The 23902-nt window shown below is 43.0% G+C and overlaps 1 protein-coding gene across 1 annotated transcript; it reads left to right on the forward strand.

The window, feature by feature from the left end:
* Positions 1–1076: 1076 nt before the first annotated feature.
* LOC117562455 (neutrophil cytosol factor 4-like) lies at positions 1077–22995 on the forward strand. Its single transcript, XM_034240284.1, is given in 7 exon segments — positions 1077–1227; positions 2974–3016; positions 3018–3059; positions 4947–5106; positions 15706–15776; positions 15920–16047; positions 22836–22995. Coding segments are annotated over 7 exon segments (546 nt in total). The 5' UTR covers positions 1077–1195; the 3' UTR covers positions 22906–22995.
* Positions 22996–23902: the final 907 nt, after the last annotated feature.

The raw sequence follows: 23902 nt of genomic DNA on the forward strand, positions 1-23902 counted from the left end.
CCCCCCCCGAGCAGAGCAAGGCAACGAAACTTAGACTAAGAAGCAGCATTTGATGGCGCGCTACGCATGGGGCCGCCTTGAAGGGGTTTCCCGACATGTCGTTGCAGTAAATGAAAGGGTGATTCATGTTGTCGTTGCTGTGGACCTTCTTAATCTACCTTCTTTGGGGGCCCCCTTCTGGTCCGGGGCCCCAAGCAGTTGCCTGCCTTGCCTGTTCGCAAGGGGCGCCCCTCCCTGGAAGTGACCTTTCTGATTTGTTTTATTACATCTTAGATAGCCATAAATAACTTCCACATGTAATCTGTTTAATGAGAGTAAATACAGAACAAACCTCCCTCTCCGTATCACACAAACACACACTCTCTCCAGATGGTTTCACAGTTTGGGGAAGTGTGGTTTCCCCTTTTTCTGAAATATCATGAATAACAGCGGAAGTATTTATAGCTCTAACCCAGTGTTTCTCAAACTTTTGCATACCAAGGACCACTTAACCAATAAAAAAACATTCGCGGACCACCTAACTCCACAAATATCCCAAAACACATCGTTTTTTACAAATTGCCTGAACATTTTACAAACAAGTGGCCACATGTGTGATGAAGGTGTTGCGCCTGGCTATATCATGCAATCGAAAGTGAAACTTAAGCTCGCTCCATTGATTGCAGAGATATTCTCGCGAGAGTGCGGAAAACTTTTATTTATTTATTTATTTCAAATGTGACATTTTACCAATATACTCACGGACCACTAGGCGGGGCTCACGGACCACCAGTGGTCCGCGGACTGATTGTTTGATTGATTGAAACGTGTATTAACAGCTTGTATATTGGGTACAGTACAATACAGCTCAAAACATAAAATTGTTAAGGGGATGCAGACCAGAGAAAGACTTTCGTCTTGTTTACATCAGGGTCCCCCATTTCCAATTCATCATGGACCACACTTTGAGAAGCACTGTATCTAAATGTATGTAAACATACAATATACATTTACAATTATTTACACGACTATTTCCCCGCCTCTGAACGCACCATCCTGTGGTGTGTCAGGGACCTCTGGCTTCCTGCCTGTTTCACTTCTCTCTGCAGCTTCAGAGCGGTGTGTGACTCAGAGTTTATCCGACAGAAGAAGCTTCTCTCCGGACAGAAGTCTCAGTTCTTCCCGTGTTTTTCACTCTAATCCCGGGATAACAATCATGTCTCTGCCGCGGCAGCTCCGGGACGAGAGGTGAGGATCTTTTATCATCTCTCTTAAATTGTGTTGTTCGGCTGTATGGGAACTACAACTGGAAGTTAAACCATCCATGCACCGGTATTTTATTATTATTATTATGGTGTCAAGTTGTCAGAGGGAGGAGAAGTACTCCGATCTTGTACTTGAGTAAAAGTAGAAGTACTCCGATCTTGTACTTGAGTAAAAGTAGAAGTACTCCGATCTTGTACTTGAGTAAAAGTAGAAGTACTCCGATCTTGTACTTGAGTAAAAGTAGAAGTACTCAGGTCTTGTACTTGAGTAAAAGTAGAAGTATTCAGATCTTGTACTTGAGTAAAAGTAGAAGTACTCAGGTCTTGTACTTGAGTAAAAGTAGAAGTACTCAGATCTTGTACTTGAGTAAAAGTAGAAGTATTCAGATCTTGTACTTGAGTAAAAGTAGAAGTACTCAGGTCTTGTACTTGAGTAAAAGTAGAAGTATTCAGATCTTGTACTTGAGTAAAAGTAGAAGTACTCAGGTCTTGTACTTGAGTCAAAGTAGAAGTACTCAGATCTTGTTCTTGAGTAAAAGTAGAAGTACTCAGATCTTGTAAAGTAAAAGTAGACTTGTACTTGAGTCAAAGTAGAAGTACTCAGATCTTGTTCTTGAGTAAAAGTAGAAGTACTCAGATCTTGTAAAGTAAAAGTAGACTTGTACTTGAGTAAAAGTATAAGTACTCAGATCTTGTACTTGAGTAAAAGTAGAAGTACTCAGATCTTGTTCTTGAGTAAAAGTAGAAGTACTCAGGTCTTGTTCTTGAGTAAAAGTAGAAGTACCAGAGTGTAGGAGGAATACTCTGTTACAGTAAAAGTCCTGCATTCAAAATGTTCCTCAAGTGAAAGTAGAAAAGTATTATCATCAAAGTACAGTAAAAGTAGTCGTTGTGCAGATTGGTCCATTTCAGAATAATATATATGATATGTTTTATAATGATTGATCATGAAAGTGTTCTCAAAGCTGGTGAAGGTGCAGCTAGTTTGAATGGCTTTGTATACTGCAGGGTAGCTGGTGGATTTACTCCAGGTGGAACTAAAGTCTGATTCAACACTTGATTAGATTTCACATCATTCATCCAGATCTGTGAAGTAACTAAAGGTATTAAATACATGTAGTGGAGGAAAAGTACACCTTTTACCTCTGAATTGTAGAGGAGTAGAAGTACACCATGTACCTCTGAACTGTAGTGGAGTAGAAGTACACCATGTACCTCTGAACTGTAGTGCAGTAGAAGTACACCATGTACCTCTGAACTGTAGTGGAGTAGAAGTACACCATGTACCTCTGAACTGTAGTGGAGTAGAAGTACACCATGTACCTCTGAACTGTAGTGCAGTAGAAGTACACCATGTACCTCTGAACTGTAGAGGAGTAGAAGTACACCATGTACCTCTGAACTGTAGTGGAGTAGAAGTACACCCATGTACCTCTGAACTGTAGTGAGTAGAAGTACACCATGTACCTCTGAACTGTAGTGGAGTAGAAGTACACCATGTACCTCTGAACTGTAGTGGAGTAGAAGTACACCATGTACCTCTGAACTGTAGTGGAGTAGAAGTACACCATGTACCTCTGAACTGTAGTGGAGTAGAAGTACACCATGTACCTCTGAACTGTAGTGGAGTAGAAGTACACCATGTACCTCTGAACTGTAGTGAGTAGAAGTACACAGTAATCCTGTTATAAAACATGATTACATTATCTAAATGATTTCCTCCTCTCAGTGACTTCGATCAGCTTCCTCACAACATCCCCATCAGCGCCACCCATCGCCGACATCGAGGAGAAGAAAGGCTTCATCGACTACTTCGTACGTAATGTTTTAAACCCCCCTCAAACTGTATTTAAACCCCCTCAAACTGTATTAAAACCCCCCTCAAACTGTATCAAAACCCCCCCTCAAACTGTATTTAAACCCCCTCAAACTTCATTCAGACCCCCTCAAACTCTATTTAACCCCCCTCAAACTCTATTTAACCCCCCTCAAACTCTATTTAACCCCCTCATCATCAACTGTATTTTTAAACCCCCTTAAAAACCTTAATTCAAACCCCGCTCCAAACTCTACTTTAACCCCACATTCAAACTGTATTTTAAACACCCTCAAACTGTATTTAACCCCCTCAAACTTCATTCAAACCCCTCAAACTGTATTTAAACCCCCTTAAACTTCATTCAAACCCCCTCAAACCTCTGATTTAACACCCACTCAATACTCTATTTTAAACACCCTCTCAACTCTATTTAACCCCCTCAAACTTCATTCAAACCCCCTCAAACTCTATTTAAACCCCCTCAAACTTCATTCAAACCCCCTCAAACTGTATGTAAACCCCCTCAAACTGTATTTAACCCCCTCAAACTTCATTTCAAACCCCCTTAAACTGTATTTAAACCCCCTCAAACTCTATTTAACCCCCTCAAACTTTATTCGAACCCCCTCAAACTGTATGTAAACCCCCTCAAACTTCATTCAAACCCCCCTCAAACTCTATTAAACCCCTCAAACTGTATTTAAACCCCCTCAAACTCTATTTAACCCCCTCAAACTTCATTCAAACCCCCCTCAAACTGTATTTAACCCCCTCAAACTCTATTTAACCCCCTCAAGCTTCATTCAAACCCCCTCAAACTGTATTCAAACCCCCTCAAACTCTATTTAACCCCCTCAAACTGTATTCAAACCCCCTCAAACTCTATTTAACCCCCTCAAACTTTATTCGAACCCCCTCAAACTGTATGTAAACCCCCTCAAACTTCATTCAAACCCCCTCAAACTCTATTAAACCCCCTCAAACTGTATTAAACCCCCTCAACTTATTTAACCCCCCTCAACTGTATTTAAACCCCCTCAAACTGTATTTAAACCCCCTCAAACTCTATTTAACCCCCTCAAACTTCATTCAAACCCCCTCAAACTGTATTTAAACCCCCTCAAACTCTATTTAACCCCCTCAAGCTTCATTCAAACCCCCTCAAACTGTATTCAAACCCCCTCAAACTCTATTTAACCCCCTCAAACTGTATTTAAACCCCCTCAAACTCTATTTAACCCCCTCAAACTGTATTTAAACCCCTTCAAACTTCATTCAAACCCCCTCAAACTCTATTTAACCCCCTCAAACTTCATTCAAACCCCCTCAAACTGTATTTAAACCCCCTCAAACTCTATTTAACCCCCTGAAACTTCATTCAAACCCCCTCAAACTGTATGTAAACCCCCTCAAACTCTATTTAACCCCCTCAAACTTCATTCAAACCCCCCTCAAACTGTATTCAAACCCACTCAAACTCTATTTAACCCCCTCAAACTGTATTTAAACCCCCTCAAACTCTATTTAACCCCTTCAAACTGTATTTAAACCCCCTTAAACTGTATTTAAACCCCCTCAAAACCCCTCAAACTCTATTTAAACCCCCCTCAAACTGTATTTAACCCCCTCAAACGTCATTCAAACCCCCTCAAACTGTATTTAAACCCCCTCAAACTCTATTTAACCCCCTCAAACTTCATTCAAACCCCCTCAAACTTAATTTAAAACCCCTCAAAACCCCTCAAACTTTATTTAACCCCTCAAGCTTTAGTTAAACCCCCTCACACTTTATTTAAACCCCCTCACACTTTATTGAAACCCCTTCACACTTTATTGAAACCCCCTCACACTTTATTGAAACCCCTGAAACGTTCCTCCTGCAGCTGTTTGTGATCGAAGTGAGGACTAAAGGCGGGGGGAAGTATCTGATCTATCGGAGGTACAGAGATTATTTCAACCTGCACCAGATCCTGGAATCCAGATATTCCCCTGAAGACCCCGAGAGACCCGGACCCAACACCTGCACGATGCCTTCACTGCCCGGTGAGCTCGGGATTCACAGCGCTCACATTCCTGTCTGTCAGCAGGGGGAATATCACCCTCTGAAATATGAATAATCTGCTTCTTCTGTAACAACGATGCCATTCACTGCTAATGCTCCAGCAGGCGACTCAAAAAAAACCTCTGAGAAACTCTGTGTCCACCTGTCTGCAGTCATTAACTAGAAATAATGTTAGTTATAATGAAAAAGCGCTAATAAGAATGCAAACTAATCCCCTATAAGTCTTTATTTTGATTCACTATAATGTGTTTGTGAAAATGTTATACATTTTTTACTTACATTTTTGCAGTTTTAGTGTGAAAAAATCTCTAAATCAGAGTCCTCAGATGCTCATGATTCGTACCATTTGACTTTATGAGTTAAGAGAGCAGACTCAATGTGAATCTGTTGTGCTGTGATCGACATGATGGTCTTGATCCAGGATCCGGAGATACCATACTACTCAGGATACTAAGGCTGGAGCCACACGAGGTCGATAACGCAAACGGACCGCAATCGTTATCGAAAAAGTCTTCCGTCCAGAAACGTGTCCGTTCACACAAGACCGCGCTAGAGACGCTGTAGTACGTATGCCAGGCCTGTAAGTGGCGCTGTAGTCCTGCCACAAAAGCAGCGAAGAAGACTTCCCGCGCATGGTTGCCATGGTTGCCATGGTTGCCCTTCTGTTTATTCTCCGCTCTGGCTCTTTTTCTCCCTCCCCGAGGCGAGCGTGTGCTCCTGCTGTAATTCTCTCCGGTAGTCCACCAGCAGATGACAAACACCCACTTCTCCGCCTCTTCCAAGGGACGAGGGGACCGTGCGGCAGAGTTTCAGTTTTTTTCGCTGGTCAACATGTCCGTTAAAGTTTAAATCTTCCGGACAAAATTAGAAAAGTGCCGGTCAGAGGTCTTCTTTGTTATTTATTGAGCTTTAAAACATATTGATAATGACTATATAATAGTAATAAACGGAGCCTCTCTTTTCTTTCCCCTCTCCTGAGAGCCCAGCAGCTGATCTCTGAGTGGGAGAGGCGGGAGAGGCGGGAGAGGCGGGAGAGGCGGGAGAGGCGGGGCTATTGCTTCAACGTATCAAGACATGATCGTATAGGCGTAAACACGGAGCCGTTTGCCCTCCCAGAGCGTTTCGTTTGCAGATCTACCCACCTTGGGACCCGTTAATGTTTTCTGCGTTTCCATGTCGGCCTCGTGTGGCCGAAACGTCTATCTCAGTGGTTCTCAAATGGAGGTACGCGGACCCCTAGGGGTACGTTGGAGTACTGCAGGGGGTACGTGAGATTTATTTTATGTTAATGAGAAAAAAAACATAAGTAATGCATTTAAACAAACTACTAATAGTAGATGAACTACTTTATTCAAAGATTTACAGTAATTCTGGATAATAAAATGGGAAAAGTAAATGGGGTGCTCTCTTTTCCTCTCCCTCTCCTGACAGCCCGTCAGTCTCGTGCAGCTCGCTGAACCTGTAATGAGTGACCCGACAGTAAAGAATACATATATGTATAACTAGTTTAGCTAGTTCCAGAGTAGATGAACTAGCTAAGTGTGTTAGGTCTAAGTGTATTTTGCTCTGCTCAACGATCCGTCACAGCGGCGGAGCTGTGATCATGCAGAGCTGCGTGTTCTCCGTTATGATCTGATCTCTCTCTCGCGTCCGGTTAGACTTCACTCGCGTCTATGTCCAAATCTATCAGATCTAGCTAGTTCTAGTTAATGATATGACTGCCTGCTTTTCAAAGGACCTAAACAATAAGTGTTGCCTGGCAACGGCGTGTGGCCGCAAAGTATAGCATTATGCATATGTTTATATGAGGGGTCAAAATCCCATGCTCATAAAATGCTCATATATTTTTTTCTCTTCATTCCCCATGCCCCAAAATAAATAAATACATAAACGTAACAAAGTTTGAGCAGTGTGGGTTTGTGTAATAACTGCAGGTGCCTCCCTGTCAGAATGACAAAGGTCCTCAGTGAAGCTCAAGCCCATGTTTCACTACATTGAGTACATCTTATTAAAAAGATCAGTTCAATGTAACTAATGTCGTCTTAGTGTTATTGCTTAATGTTAAGATTGGTTTTCCATGAATTTAGTGATGGATTGTAAACATTTGAAATGTAGCATTTAAGTGTTTCTCAGTTACTGTTGTTGTTTTAATAAATCAGACCCTGATGGTGCAGCGCTGTGCTGTACCTCTTTATATAGGCATTTTTTCCCTAACAAATTGTGTTTGCGCTGATCAGGGGGTACTTGGCTGACATTTTGTTTTCAAAGGGGGTAGGCTACATGATTGAAAAAAGTTTGAGAACCACTGCTCTATCTGATAGTGAACTGTAGCAGATAGTATCGATATTATCGTCCTCGTGTGGCCGGGCCTAAGATGGTGAACTTGCTCTACATTGTGCTCAGTTTAAAAGTGTTAGCATGCTTTGGTTAGCATTAGCAGGTTTCAGACTGGGTGCCTGGGCTGCTGCGATCCAAAGCCCTGACGGAGGAGCTGGAGTTTCCTCCTTCAGCCCTAATAGATAACGCAGTTAATACAAACTACAACGAGTTGTGCTTCAGGAAGAGATTTAAATGCTGCTGCAGCTCAGAGTGAGGACATCTGTTAGTGTTGACTAATCTGTGTGTGTGTGTGTGTCCTCGTCTGCTCCCTCGATCCTTTCAGTCTGCACTCTGCACCTCGTTGTTTTCCCATAATGCCCTCTGTCTGCGAGCCGCCATCCCTATCGATTATCAGAGGCTACAGAACATCGTGTGTGTGTGTGTGTGTGTTTACTGTGTGTGTGTGTGTGACTTAAAGGTTACTATATTCTTACTATAAAGAATAATAATGTTCCTTTGCAATGAATCAGCTTGAACTCAAACAGCTTCAGTTTGAGAACACAGTAGACATCACCCTAAAGACAGGAACACACGTCGTGTCTCACCTGTGGAGCTCTAAAGACAGAAACACACGTTGTGTCTCACCTGTGGAGCTCTAAAGATAGAAACACACGTTGTGTCTCACCTGTGGAGCTCTAAAGACAGAAACACACGTTGTGTCTCACCTGTGGAGCTCTAAAGACAGGAACACACGTCGTGTCTCACCTGTGGAGCTCTAAAGACAGAAACACACGTCGTGTCTCACCTGTGGAGCTCTAAAGACAGAAACACACGTCGTGTCTCACCTGTGGAGCTCTAAAGACAGAAACACACGTCGTGTCTCACCTGTGGAGCTCTAAAGACAGAAACACACGTCGTGTCTCACCTGTGGAGCTCTAAAGACAGAAACACACGTTGTCTCTCACCTGTGGAGCTCTAAAGACAGAAACACACGTTGTGTCTCACCTGTGGAGCTCTAAAGACAGAAACACACGTTGTGTCTCACCTGTGGAGCTCTAAAGACAGGAACACACGTCGTGTCTCACCTGTGGAGCTCTAAAGACATAAACACACGTCGTGTCTCACCTGTGGAGCTCTAAAGACATAAACACAAGTTGTGTCTCACCTGTGGAGCTCTAAAGACAGAAACACACGTCGTGTCTCACCTGTGGAGCTCTAAAGACAGAAACACACGTCGTGTCTCACCTGTGGAGCTCTAAAGACATAAACACACATCGTGTCTCACCTGTGGAGCTCTAAAGACATAAACACACGTCGTGTCTCACCTGTGGAGCTCTAAAGACAGAAACACAAGTTGTGTCTCACCTGTGGAGCTCTAAAGACATAAACACACGTCGTGTCTCACCTGTGGAGCTCTAAAGACAGAAACACATGTCGTGTCTCACCTGTGGAGCTCTAAAGACAGGAACACACGTTGTGTCTCACCTGTGGAGCTCTAAAGACAGGAACACACATTGTGTCTCACCTGTGGAGCTCTAAAGACAGGAACACACCTCGTGTCTCACCTGTGGAGCTCTAAAGACAGGAACACACCTCGTGTCTCACCTGTGGAGCTCTAAAGACAGGAACACACATTGTGTCTCACCTGTGGAGCTTTAAAGACAGGAACACACCTCGTGTCTCACCTGTGGAGCTCTAAAGACAGGAACACACCTCGTGTCTCACCTGTGGAGCTCTAAAGACAGGAACACACATTGTGTCTCACCTGTGGAGCTTTAAAGACAGAAACACACGTCGTGTCTCACCTGTGGAGCTCTAAAGACAGGAACACACCTCGTGTCTCACCTGTGGAGCTGTAAAGACAGGAACACACGTCGTGTCTCACCTGTGGAGCTCTAAAGACAGAAACACACGTTGTGTCTCACCTGTGGAGCTCTAAAGACAGGAACACACGTCGCGTCTCACCTGTGGAGCTCTAAAGACAGAAACACACGTTGTGTCTCTCAGCTGTGGAGCTCTAAAGACAGAAACACACGTCGTGTCTCACCTGTGGAGCTCTAAAGACATAAACACACGTTGTGTCTCTCAGCTGTGGAGCTCTAAAGACACATTGTGTCTCTCAGCTGTGGAGCTCTAAAGACAGAAACACACGTCGTTTCTCACCTGTGGAGCTCTAAAGACAGGAACACACGTCGTGTCTCACCTGTGGAGCTCTAAAGACAGGAACACACGTTGTCTCTCACCTGTGGAGCTCTAAAGACAGAAACACACGTTGTGTCTCACCTGTGGAGCTCTAAAGACAGAAACACACGTCGTGTCTCACCTGTGGAGCTCTAAAGACAGAACCACACGTTGTGTCTCACCTGTGGAGCTCTAAAGACAGAAACACACGTTGTGTCTCACCTGTGGAGCTCTAAAGACAGGAACACACGTCGTGTCTCACCTGTGGAGCTCTAAAGATATAAACACACGTTGTGTCTCACCTGTGGAGCTCTAAAGACAGAAACACACGTCGTGTCTCACCTGTGGAGCTCTAAAGACAGAAACACACGTCGTGTCTCACCTGTGGAGCTCTAAAGACAGAAACACACGTTGTGTCTCACCTGTGGAGCTCTAAAGACAGAAACACACGTCGTGTCTCACCTGTGGAGCTCTAAAGACAGAAACACACGTTGTGTATCTCAGCTGTGGAGCTCTAAAGACAGAAACACACGTCGTGTCTCACCTGTGGAGCTCTAAAGACAGGAACACACGTTGTGTCTCACCTGTGGAGCTCTAAAGACAGGAACACACGTTGTCTCTCACCTGTGGAGCTCTAAAGACAGAAACACACGTTGTGTCTCACCTGTGGAGCTCTAAAGACAGAAACACACGTCGTGTCTCACCTGTGGAGCTCTAAAGACAGAAACACACGTCGTGTCTCATCTGTGGAGCTCTAAAGACAGAAACACACGTCGTGTCTCACCTGTGGAGCTCTAAAGACAGAAACACACGTTGTGTCTCACCTGTGGAGCTCTAAAGACAGAAACACACGTTGTGTCTCACCTGTGGAGCTCTAAAGACAGGAACACACGTCGTGTCTCACCTGTGGAGCTCTAAAGATAGAAACACACGTTGTGTCTCACCTGTGGAGCTCTAAAGACAGGAACACACGTCGTGTCTCACCTGTGGAGCTCTAAAGACAGAAACACACGTCGTGTCTCACCTGTGGAGCTCTAAAGACAGAAACACACGTCGTGTCTCACCTGTGGAGCTCTAAAGACAGAAACACACGTTGTGTCTCACCTGTGGAGCTCTAAAGACAGAAACACACGTCGTGTCTCACCTGTGGAGCTCTAAAGACAGAAACACACGTCGTGTCTCACCTGTGGAGCTCTAAAGACAGAAACACACGTCGTGTCTCACCTGTGGAGCTCTAAAGACAGAAACACACGTTGTGTCTCACCTGTGGAGCTCTAAAGACAGGAACACACGTCGTGTCTCACCTGTGGAGCTCTAAAGACAGAAACACACGTCGTGTCTCACCTGTGGAGCTCTAAAGACAGAAACACACGTCGTGTCTCACCTGTGGAGCTCTAAAGACAGAAACACACGTTGTGTCTCTCAGCTGTGGAGCTCTAAAGACAGAAACACACGTCGTGTCTCACCTGTGGAGCTCTAAAGACAGAAACACACGTTGTGTCTCTCAGCTGTGGAGCTCTAAAGACAGAAACACACGTTGTGTCTCACTTGTGGAGCTCTAAAGACAGGAACACACGTTGTCTCTCACCTGTGGAGCTCTAAAGACAGAAACACACGTTGTGTCTCACCTGTGGAGCTCTAAAGACAGAAACAAACGTTGTGTCTCACCTGTGGAGCTCTAAAGACAGAAACACACGTCGTGTCTCACCTGTGGAGCTCTAAAGACAGAAACACACGTTGTGTCTCACCTGTGGAGCTCTAAAGACAGGAACACACGTCGTGTCTCACCTGTGGAGCTCTAAAGATAGAAACACACGTCGTGTCTCACCTGTGGAGCTCTAAAGACAGAAACACACGTCGTGTCTCACCTGTGGAGCTCTAAAGACAGAAACACACGTTGTGTCTCTCAGCTGTGGAGCTCTAAAGACAGAAACACACGTTGTGTCTCACTTGTGGAGCTCTAAAGACAGGAACACACGTTGTCTCTCACCTGTGGAGCTCTAAAGACAGAAACACACGTCGTGTCTCACCTGTGGAGCTCTAAAGACAGAAACACACGTTGTGTCTCACCTGTGGAGCTCTAAAGACAGAAACACACGTCGTGTCTCACCTGTGGAGCTCTAAAGACAGAAACACACGTCGTGTCTCACCTGTGGAGCTCTAAAGACAGAAACACACGTTGTGTCTCTCAGCTGTGGAGCTCTAAAGACAGAAACACACGTTGTGTCTCACTTGTGGAGCTCTAAAGACAGGAACACACGTTGTCTCTCACCTGTGGAGCTCTAAAGACAGAAACACACGTCGTGTCTCACCTGTGGAGCTCTAAAGACAGAAACACACGTTGTGTCTCACCTGTGGAGCTCTAAAGACAGAAACACACGTCGTGTCTCACCTGTGGAGCTCTAAAGACAGAAACACACGTCGTGTCTCACCTGTGGAGCTCTAAAGACAGAAACACACGTTGTGTCTCTCAGCTGTGGAGCTCTAAAGACAGAAACACACGTCGTGTCTCACCTGTGGAGCTCTAAAGACAGAAACACACGTTGTGTCTCACCTGTGGAGCTCTAAAGACAGAAACAAACGTTGTGTCTCACCTGTGGAGATCTAAAGACAGAAACACACGTCGTGTCTCACCTGTGGAGCTCTAAAGACAGAAACACACGTTGTGTCTCACCTGTGGAGCTCTAAAGACAGAAACACATGTTGTGTCTCACCTGTGGAGCTCTAAAGACAGGAACACACGTCGTGTCTCACCTGTGGAGCTCTAAAGATAGAAACACACGTTGTGTCTCACCTGTGGAGCTCTAAAGACAGAAACACACGTTGTGTCTCACCTGTGGAGCTCTAAAGACAGAAACACACGTTGTGTCTCACCTGTGGAGCTCTAAAGACAGAAACACACGTCGTGTCTCACCTGTGGAGCTCTAAAGACAGAAACACACATTGTGTCTCACCTGTGGAGCTCTAAAGACAGAAACACAAGTTGTGTCTCACCTGTGGAGCTCTAAAGACAGAAACACACGTCTCTGCAGTATCATTACATGGCTCTCTGCTAAGCGCTAAACAAACAATAATACCTAAAAAAGTAATCTCCCTTTTCTCAAATCACGTCCCTGTTCCTGGAGGTAATCCTTGTTGAGAGCCGCTCGTATAGGAACTGTGACCTACTTGAAGAATATCCAATCAAGATTATTTTTGACTGATATTGTTATTACGATATGATTCACGATATCATCTTTACCTCCTTTATTTTCATGAACGAGTGCCATACTCGCCCCTGTTTCTCTCAGCTGTCGTAGAAATGCATTTCAAAGTGAAGGTAGAATGTAAAGTGTGACGGCCTTAGACTCAGACTCCTGTTAGCCCCTCCCCCAATCAGGAGAGGTTGACTTTGATTTGGGCTGACTGCTCAGCTACAGGTAGGTGCCTGAGCAGTCAGTCTCTCTCCTCTTGGGTTGCTTGGCTCTACTGGACCTTTATACACTGATGCATGTTCACACACACACACACACACACACACACACACACACACACACACACACACACACACACACACACACATTACTGATTAACTGACTTCATAGTTAATTGAGCTTCTTTAAATAAATGCACTTCAATTGGATGAACCATGTGTGGTCTCCTTCTTTCGTCCGTCCTTGAGCCAGGGCATGACAAAAGTGAATCCTAGAAATGGAGACGTTTAGGTGATGAGCTGCAGACTCAGAAATCCTTTAAAGAATATCTAATATTTTCATAAAAACAGGCAGAAAACAATCATGCCGTCTCCACGAAGAGAGGATCGTTTTAATGCATGAAAAGAAAGACACTTTTGAACTAAAATCCATTTGAAACTTCATGAATCTTTGATCGTTGCTTTTCTATTTTGGGAAAGTTCTACTTTTCTCCAAGCTCTGATTCAGAGTCACAGAGGAGCTGAGATAATATGAAATGTGAAGGGATTCATTTCAGAGCCAGATCTCATCAGGACGGGGCGGAAGGAGAGAGGAGGGAGAGAGGAAGGAGAGAGGAAGGAGAGAGGAAGGAGAGAGGAGGGAGAGAGGAAGGAGAGAGGAAGGAGAGAGGAAGGAGAGAGGAAGGGAGAGAGAAGGAGAGAGGAAGGAGAGAGGAGAGAGAGAGGAAGGAGAGAGGAGGAAGAGGAAGGAGAGAGGAAGGAGAGAGGAAGGAGAGAGAGAAGGAGAGAGGAATGAGAGAGGAGAAGGAGAGAGGAAGGAGAGAAGGAGAGAAGGAGAGATAATGGAACGGGATTAATACAAACTAATTATTGGAAAGTAAACATATCTTTATGCTCCTTCTCCCTCCCTTCTTTTCACCCTTAATAATTGTTATTGAATAAAGATATCAGAACTATATATATAAGAAGTCTCTGTCCACGTTTCAATTAGCAAAAGTCACAGTGTGCCTCCTCAAAGAAAAGCATTATCTTCTGCACATTTATGTTATTTGTGCCTCTACCGTTTATTGCTCACCCTCTTTGCATGGAGTAGTGTCTGTGTGCAGGGTATCTTTAATCTGCTATTTTAGTTACGTCACTAATATTGCATCTTTCAATTCAATTCAATTCAAAACCTTTATTTATACAGATAAAACCCATTGAGATCATAGACCTCTTTTACAATGGTGACCTGCTTCAATTAGTTCCAAACATTAATACAAACATGACAGAAAACAAAGGACATTATATGATACTACAGTTTGTATACTAGTAGCATTTACAGACACCAATATTTTCTGATTGTATAGCGTCTATCCTAGCTTTAAAAACATGAAATGGAATCAAACTGCTTAGCTTCCATTCCTTTTGCAGACTGTTCCATGCTAGCGGCGCTGCGCATCTAAAAGCTGTATTTCCTAATACAGTCCTAGCAGTTGGCACATGTAATACAACCACAGCTTTAGATCTCAGGCAGTAGCCATTTACAATACGCTGTGAGATCAGGGAACAGATGTAAGATGGAAGTTTCCCTAACATTGCTTTATAAATAAAAATATACCAGTGATTTAGCCGCCGTACAGTAAGTGAAAGCAACCCTGCCCTTGTATACAGGGTACAATGATGAGTCAAAGTCTTACAGTCTGTCACAAACCTTAGTGCACTATGATAGGCGGCATCTATCTTGGTGAGGTAATTGGCCGGCGCATTCATATAAAATAGATCACCATAGTCCAGCACAGGTCCAAAGGTCACAGAGCCTTTTCCTGGCCTCAAGAGAGAAACAGGACTTGTTTCTATAAAAAAAACCTAGCCTAACCCTCAGTTTTTTAAGCAGGTTATTTACATGCAGTTTAAAAGAAAGACAGTCATCAAGCCAGATACCAAGGTATTTATAAGAGGTTACCACTTCAAGTTTTTTTCCTTGCATGGTTACAATATCTAAAACAGGCTCTGGTGACTTTTTAGCTTTTGAAAAGAGCATTAACTTGGTTTTATCCACATTTAAAAGAAGCTTAAGCGCTGAGAGCTGAGTCTGAACAGTGTTAAAAACAGTCTGTAATTTAACAACAGCCTCCTTAACTGAGGTACCTGCACAATACATCACAGTATCATCCGCATAAAAATGTAAGGTAGCTTCCTCCACATTATCACCCAAGCTATTATCTTCCCTTTAATCTTTCAGTTTGCACCCTCTTGTTATTCTGAAGTTCAGTGTGTATGCTCCAAGTGACGCATCATGTGTCCTCAATGCATCTGCTTTATTTCCAACGTGTGCACCTCTTACTGCCGAGTGCTTGAAGGCACCCTGTGGAGTTAACAGTAAGGTCTCAAAGTGTGCTTCCTTATGAAAGCATTAGCAAACATGTGTAAAGTATTTTGAACTGTGTCGCTGTGTTGGTGCTCACCGTCTCCGCGTGGAACAGCAGAGTCCTCTATATGTTGAATGTGTGGAGGCGCATCGTTGTGTGCATGAAAACTCTCCTGCAGAATATCTCTAACGTCCTGATGATTCAGTCTGCTTTTCTGTGTGCACGCTGTGAGGAACCTGAGCTCCTCCTCCTCCTCCTCCTCCTCCTCCTCCTCCTCCTCCTCCTCCTCCTCCTCTTCTCATTGTGTTTCTCTCCAGGTAAAGTCTTCCTGGGCAACAAGAGGGAGATAGCAGAGAGCAGGATCCCTGAACTCAACACGTACATGAAGGTGACCTTTTCAAACGTCTGCAGTGAACTCACCTTTATGTATTGAGTATTTACATGTAGCTTCCAGTGTGCGAACTAAACAAATAATATGAAACACCATTTAATTATACATGTTTGTCTTAACATATATTAATCCCCCCCCAGAGGCTGCTGGGCCTCCCAACATGGCTGCTATTGGACGAGGCTCTCCGGATGTTTTTCTATCAGACGGAGCAGGACGGGCAGCATCAGCCCAGAGCTCTGAGGAGACTCCGCCCCCCCACCCGAAAAGTGTAAGCACCCCCCAACACTACACAAATATGAAACCTGTCACCATACGATAACGATACGATACGATACGATAATACTTTAATGGTCGGATCAGGTCTGAAATGCTCCTTGCATCACAGCAGCTCCATGTGTCACATCAACACACAAACATCAACACACAAACATCAACACACAAACATCAACACACAAACATCAACACACAAACATCAACACACATGAGAAACAAACAACAAACATGTAACATCACAGCAGGATCAGAGAGAGCTGCTCAAAGAGCCTTCAGCGTGCATCTGATCTGTAGCTCTGTGTTCACTGAGAGGACTGTCTGGAGCACAGAGGATGCTTCAGGCTGGAGCACAGAGGATGCTTCAGGCTGGAGCACAGAGGATGCTTCAGGCTGACCGGAGCACAGAGGATGCTTCAGGCTGACTTTATTCAATCTCCATTAGATGGTAGCAGTTCAGATTCTCTGTTCAGAACACTATGGCCAGTGATTGGTCAACCGCTTAGAGATGTCCCGCCCCTTAGCCTATCACGTACAATGTGTCGGAGCGCTAGCCAATAGAAGGGTGAGTGTTACAAAGTGATGTTCCGGAAGTAAACCTATGCGTCCACTGGAGGCGTCTGGAGGGAACACATGTGGATTTTAGCCTCTGCAGACCATTAACATGCACTAACACCTATAGAGTCACATGACTTGACTCGAGTCACATGACTTGACTCGAGTCACATGACTTGACTCGAGTCACTTGACTTGACTCGAGTCACATGACTTGAGTCACTTGACTTGACTCGAGTCACTTGACTTGACTCGAGTCACATGACTTGACTCGAGTCACATGACTTGACTCGAGTCACTTGACTTGACTCGAGTCACATGACTTGACTCGAGTCACATGACTTGACTCGAGTCACTTGACTTGACTCGAGTCACATGACTTGACTCGAGTCACTGACTGACTCGAGTCACTTGACTTGACTCGAGTCACATCACTTGACTTGACTCGAGTCACATGACTTGACTCGAGTCACTTGACTTGACTCGAGTCACTTGACTTGACTCGAGTCACATGACTTGACTCGAGTCACTTGACTTGACTCGAGTCACATGACTTGACTCGAGTCACTTGACTTGACTCGAGTCACTTGACTTGACTCGAGTCACATGACTTGACTCGAGTCACATGACTTGACTCGAGTCACTTGACTTGACTCGAGTCACATGACTTGACTCGCATATTTTTGGACTCGAGACTTGCTTGACTAGCATTGATAAAAGACTTGACTTGACTTGGACTTGGTATTCATGACTTGAGACTTGACTTGAGACGGATGACTCGAAAGGACTTCACTTAAAATTAAATATTTGCATTTGTTTTTGTATCGCACGGAGCCCCTAAAGGGCAATGGAAAAAAAAAGATACTGTATCTCGTTCCCACGAGAGCGTCAAGTAGGACGTGGAGCGCACAGGAGACAGCCGCTTCATCGCAGACTGTTATGCTTATGTTGGGAAATGGCAGTGCACACATTATTTTAGATATATTTCGAACTCGGACTCTCATTCACTTCATGAAATCGCTACATCACCAGGAGGCAGCGGGACGTGTAACTCCGCCTCTGAGAGGTGCAGCACCTTGCGACTTGCTTGACCTGAGCAATGACTTGACTCTCACCACAGTGACTTGGGACTTGCTTGAGACTTGTAGGTTAAGACTTGAGGCTTGCTCATGACTTGCACATGTAAGACTTACTCCCATCTCTGCATATTACCCTTTTTTTTAAGAAGCACAAAATCATTGTGGTGATGATTGACATTATGCCAATCACTTCCCACAATACATTACAGAAAGTTAAGAAAGGTTCGGGGTTAGTTTCTTCACTCTGGTAGAAGTTAACAGCAGATCTACACTAAACAGAAACTCTACGTAGCAGAAAGCAGCTGGATTGTCTTCAGGAGCGAGATATTGAATCGTAAATAAAGGTCAGTTGCATTTCATTTACGAGGGTTTAAATACAACAAAAATAAACTGTTCGTGAACGCGGTGCATACCAGATCCACTATGACTGCTCCTACCTTTCTAAATAAGAGCGCAGAGTATATTTGCACATGTATAGGAATTACTAGTTAGATATGAACATCATATGCGTGCAGTAAGCTAAATGGTGCAGTATAAATACAGTGTTTACATGTATATGCTGTATTGACAGTGGCGAAAGTATTAATACACTATTGGTCAGATATATTGAAATGTTGATATGAATTTATTTACTGTTTATTTTCTATATCATTTGATTTGTAATTCATATACAATGCCTTGTGAACATGCTGCTCTAACAAAGCATGATTCTCTTTAGGATAAATACGTTGAATCTAATCAAATATATATAATTACACAATACAATACACTATTGCACGTTTATTGTGGTTTTATCCCACAGAGCCTTTAGAGAAATACAATTAAGTTTAATGCATGTAATAATCTTTAAGATGTTTTTATCTAAGCTTCAGATATAGGAAGGTACCTAATTATACAAAGTGTTAGCAGTAAAAAGGAGCCATCCTTGATGATTTCGGTTTAAAACTGAAGCAGAAGCAATTAATGATGAAGGGTCTATTTGAGGGCCTTCGTGTTCCCTACACAGATTTGCATAAATGTGTTTGTGAATGAGAAATCCTGCAGTAAAAGCAACTTGAGCCCGTAGAAGCGAAGATGGAAAAGTGCCTCCTTTTATCTGTTCACCCTCATTAGAATCAATCCGGTGCCATTAGGCTTCATGAGAGCAGTTTGCATCCCGTGCAATTATGAATAAAAAGTGAATAAATTAAATCGTGTTTTGATTTTAAAGTAGTCAGAAACGATGGGGTTCATGTCGTGTTTGAATGAGGAGGTCAAGTGAGAACAAGCAATAACACGATAAGCCTGTAAAGAGGAAGAGGGTGGAAGATAACGGACTTTCCCTCAACATCAAGGGCTTAACCTTGAATTTTACTGAAAGATATCATTTATATTAAACAGGTACGCAAATATACTCTGCGCTCTTCATGTAGTGATTTCCCTCTTTCGTAGTGTGTTCTATTACGACGGAGTATTAGGGCCACACTTAGAAGAAAAAAGAGAGAGATTTCGAGAATAAAGTCGTAGTTTCATAAGTGACTTGAGAAGCGGACTTGGAGGAGATTGTCTGGAGCCAGGAGGAAATGGCTGGTTCTGGTCGACTACATTACATCACATTTAGCTGACGCTTTTATCCAAAGCGACTTACAATAAGTGCGTTCGACCAACAAAATACAAACTTGAAGAAAACAGAATCATAAAGTACATCAGGTTTCATAGAGCCAAACATTTCAAGTGCTACTCAACTGGCTTTAGATAAGCCAGTCCTTTATTAGTATATAAGTGCTTTGTTAATAGTTCTATCGCTCGAAGTGGAGTCGAAAGAGATGAGTTTTCAGTCTGGAAGATGGGTAAGCTTTCTGCTGTCCTGAGGTCAATGGGGAGCTCAGTCCGATTCCACTACAAGGCTATCGTTCGACTCCTCCTCGATCCAAGGCCTTGATTACAAGTCTCATCGTTTCTTGTGAAACAACAAATCCCCTTTGAACAGCTCGTAGATGTAACCAGAAGCAGTCATGTCCTCCTGCAGAAAGGAGACACTATCCTCCAAGTCTGTTTGGTTCTTTCTTCGAAATAATAGACATCGTTTCTTGCACAACCTTTTCAAAGTTCTAATACTTATGATAATCTGATGCTGATGTGCCAAAAGATTAAGTATTTCGCTATTTGAGAAACCTAAACTAAAGTAGTGCTTCACAAGATGCTCCACATTCCTCATGTTATTGCATGACGCTGCTGTTGGCTCCTTCTCAAGTCACTTATGAAACTACGACTTTAATCTCGTATTATTACGACGTTATTCTTGAAATCTCTCTGCTTTTTTTCTCTAAGTGTGGCCCTAATACTCTGTTGTAGTTCTATAGGTGTTAGTGCATGTAAATAGTCTGCAAAGGCTAAAATTCCGAAGTTCAGAAAATAGTGACATCACTATGTAACACTTGCACTCCTATTGGCTAGTACTTCAACACATTGTACATTATAGGTTATGGGGCAGGACATCTCATACACCTGCACTTCAGCAGGAGAGCACTCTTTAAAGTAGAGACACTACATACTGATATACACCTGAACATCAGCAGGAGAGGACTCTTTAAAGTAGATACACTACACACTGATATACACCTGAACATCAGCAGGAGAGGACTCTTTAAAGTAGAGACTCTACATACTGATATACACCTGAACATCAGCAGGAGAGGACTCTTTAAAGTAGAGACACTACATACTGATATACACCTGAACATCAGCAGGAGAGCACTCTTTAAAGTAGAGACTCTACATACTGATATACACCTGAACATCAGCAGGAGAGGACTCTTTAAAGTAGAGACACTAAATACTGATATACACCTGAACATCAGCAGGAGAGGACTCTTTAAAGTAGAGACACTACATACTGATATACACCTGCACTTCAGCAGGAGAGGACTCTTTAAAGTAGAGACACTACATACTGATATACACCTGAACTTCAGCAGGAGAGCACTCTTTAAAGTAGAGACACTACATACTGATATACACCTGAACTTCAGCAGGAGAGCACTCTTTAAAGTAGAGACTCTACATACTGATATACACCTGAACATCAGCAGGAGAGGACTCTTTAAAGTAGAGACACTACGTACTGATATACATCTGAACATCAGCAGGAGAGGACTCTTTAAAGTAGAGACACTACACACTGATATACACCTGAACATCAGCAGGAGAGGACTCTTTAAAGTAGAGACACTACATACTGATATACACCTGAACATCAGCAGGAGAGGACTCTTTAAAGTAGAGACACTACATACTGATATACACCTGAACATCAGCAGGAGAGGACTCTTTAATGTAGAGACACTACATACTGATATTCACCTGAACATCAGCAGGAGAGGACTCTTTAAAGTAGAGACACTACATACTGATATACACCTGAACATCAGCAGGAGAGGACTCTTTAAAGTAGAGACACTACATACTGATATACACCTGAACATCAGCAGGAGAGGACTCTTTAAAGTAGAGACACTACATACTGATATACACCTGAACATCAGCAGGAGAGGACTCTTTAAAGTAGAGACACTACATACTGATATACACCTGAACATCAGCAGGAGAGGACTCTTTAAAGTAGAGACACTACATACTGATATACACCTGAACATCAGCAGGAGAGGACTCTTTAAAGTAGAGATTTGTGTATGATTGGATGTACAACATTCTCTCTCCTACTTATGGATTCAGTTAAGTCACAAACATTCACAGAAACAGGGATATTTGTGTGAAGTATTGAGAAAACCCAGCGGAGGCGTGTTACCGTTTTTTCACACATGCACTTCCTCTTTCCTAACGGCGGTTCTGGCTCCTGATTGGCTCACAGGCCTGTGGTGAGTTACAGTAGGCAATGTGGTAAAGGTGGATTCTCTCAACAGGAAGTTATGCAAAGCTGGACTCTCATCACTTCCTGTAGCGGCCAAAATCATATAGAAATAAAATAGATAATTAATACAGCCGCTGAGGCACTAGTTAGCAGATCTTACGCAGGGCAATGATCCAGGTCCAGACAAGATTCTCCGTTGGGCATTTATTATGATTCTATATCATTGACAATGAACAAGTGTCCTATGGCTTCCTTCCTTGTGGCTTGAAACACCCTGGTAAAAAACCGTTTGCCTACTAGTGCTCTGGCTCCCACCTTTCCCCAATATATACAATTACACCAGGTGCTCTAATCACCCAGTGCCCAAAACATTCCTTCAAAATAAAAGCATAGAAACTACTTTAACTTATGGCACTAACTAAGAATACATATAAATGAATGATAATAATATTAAACACTATAAACAGCAAGAAAATAAATGTTAAACTATTAAATAATATAAAGAGATATATATATATATATATATATATATATATATATATAGCTCCAACACTTCCTCTTCTCCTGCCTTTAAACATATACACCTTTTATATGAGTAGGAACTTTACAAAGACTCTGTGACACTTCCTCTTTCTAACGTCTGATAGTTCTTTGAAACTAAAAGCAGAACATACTTACCCTAAGCAGAACGATTTAACTTGTGCCTATTATTTGAGAGATTTATAAAACAGCAACACTTAATTATTCCATTCAAAGGAGCTACTAGAGTTGACCTTTCACAATAAAAGCCCTAGACATATACAATTTGCAGGCAAGTCTTAGGAACGACTGAACAAAAACAAGAACATGTTACAAAGACTAGTTTGCACGTTGTTGTCATGAATACTTATATAATACGTAAATATTATGTGGTGTCAAGTAGTGGGATTTTATTACAAACAAGGTTACATGTGCTTTAAATGTTTTAATTTGAAATGGTTATAAAACAACACTTGAGTAATTCTAAGGAGCTACTAGAGTTTACTTTTCACAATAAAAGCCCTAGAAGTATAATGCAAAAACATTTGAGCAGTTCATGTATTTGTCGCTTGGTGTTTAAGGCCTGAAGAGTAAATACAAAATAAAAGTGTACTAATTTAGACTAACTTAAAGTGCAGAACGTCAGACTTTAGAGGTCAGATGTTGCTCGACAATAAAATGATAATGTTTTTTATTATAGATTACACCTCCAGCGTTTGTGGCTGACTTCTATCTGTCGGCTTATCTCTTTTAAATCCCTCTTATATCTCTCCTGTGTTTTAGGAAGACGGTGAAGCCGAAGATGGACGTTTTCTCCTCCCCCCGTGCAGAGGTGTGTGCAGTAACAGTTTAACAGTTTGTAGTTGTTGTTGCTCTGGTTACCATCTCCATGCCACCTACAGAGAAACAACTTTTATATTCATGCAACCAACGCAGCATGCACCGAATCACCCCACCACACACACACACACACACACACACACACACACTCTCACACACACACACACACACACACACACACACACACACACACACACACACACACATACACACACTCACTGACACTCTCACACACACACACACACACACACACACTCACTGACACTCACACACACACACACACACACACACACACACACACACACACACACACACACACACTCTCTGACACTGACACTGACACTCACACACACACACACACACACACACACACACACACACACACACACACACACACGGCCATGCCCACGTTACTGCATTACTTTGTGAGACTGCAGAAGCCTTAAATCACAAACGTAAGTAGAAACTCTCACAGATGTAGCAATTTCATAATATATATTTTCAGCATTTATGTCATCATTTTGTTTGATATCAAAGAAGGCAATAACAGGAATGAGTCCTAAACTAAACCTGAAATCAGGGGCCTGTACTACGAAGCAGGTTCAACCTAACCTGGATATGTTTGAGTTAGCCGGTTGGCCTAATCCAAAACATACGCGCTCTCGCTAAACGGTACTACGACGCGGGTTATCAAGTGGATCGCTCAAGCCAGCCGTGTCCTATCTAGTTAGGTGCGCGTTCACATGAAAGGGGTGGTATCTGGAGCATTCGACCAATCACAAACATGGAGAAGCGCACTGACAGCGCAGCGTCATACTTCCTGAATGAAAAGTGAACTATAATATTAGTCAAAAATGAAGAAGTTAAACTTTAAACATCCATGTCTTGAACACTTGATCCAGGATCAAAGCCACAGAGCTGCACCTGCAAGGTGAATACAGCTGGGCAACAGAACAAGTGTTTGAATGCGTACATTAACAGGTTTATGATATCACTGCCCCGTCTAAAAC

The sequence above is a fragment of the Gymnodraco acuticeps genome, unplaced genomic scaffold (genome assembly GCF_902827175.1).
Source record: "Gymnodraco acuticeps unplaced genomic scaffold, fGymAcu1.1, whole genome shotgun sequence".
Lineage (NCBI taxonomy): Eukaryota > Metazoa > Chordata > Actinopteri > Perciformes > Bathydraconidae > Gymnodraco > Gymnodraco acuticeps.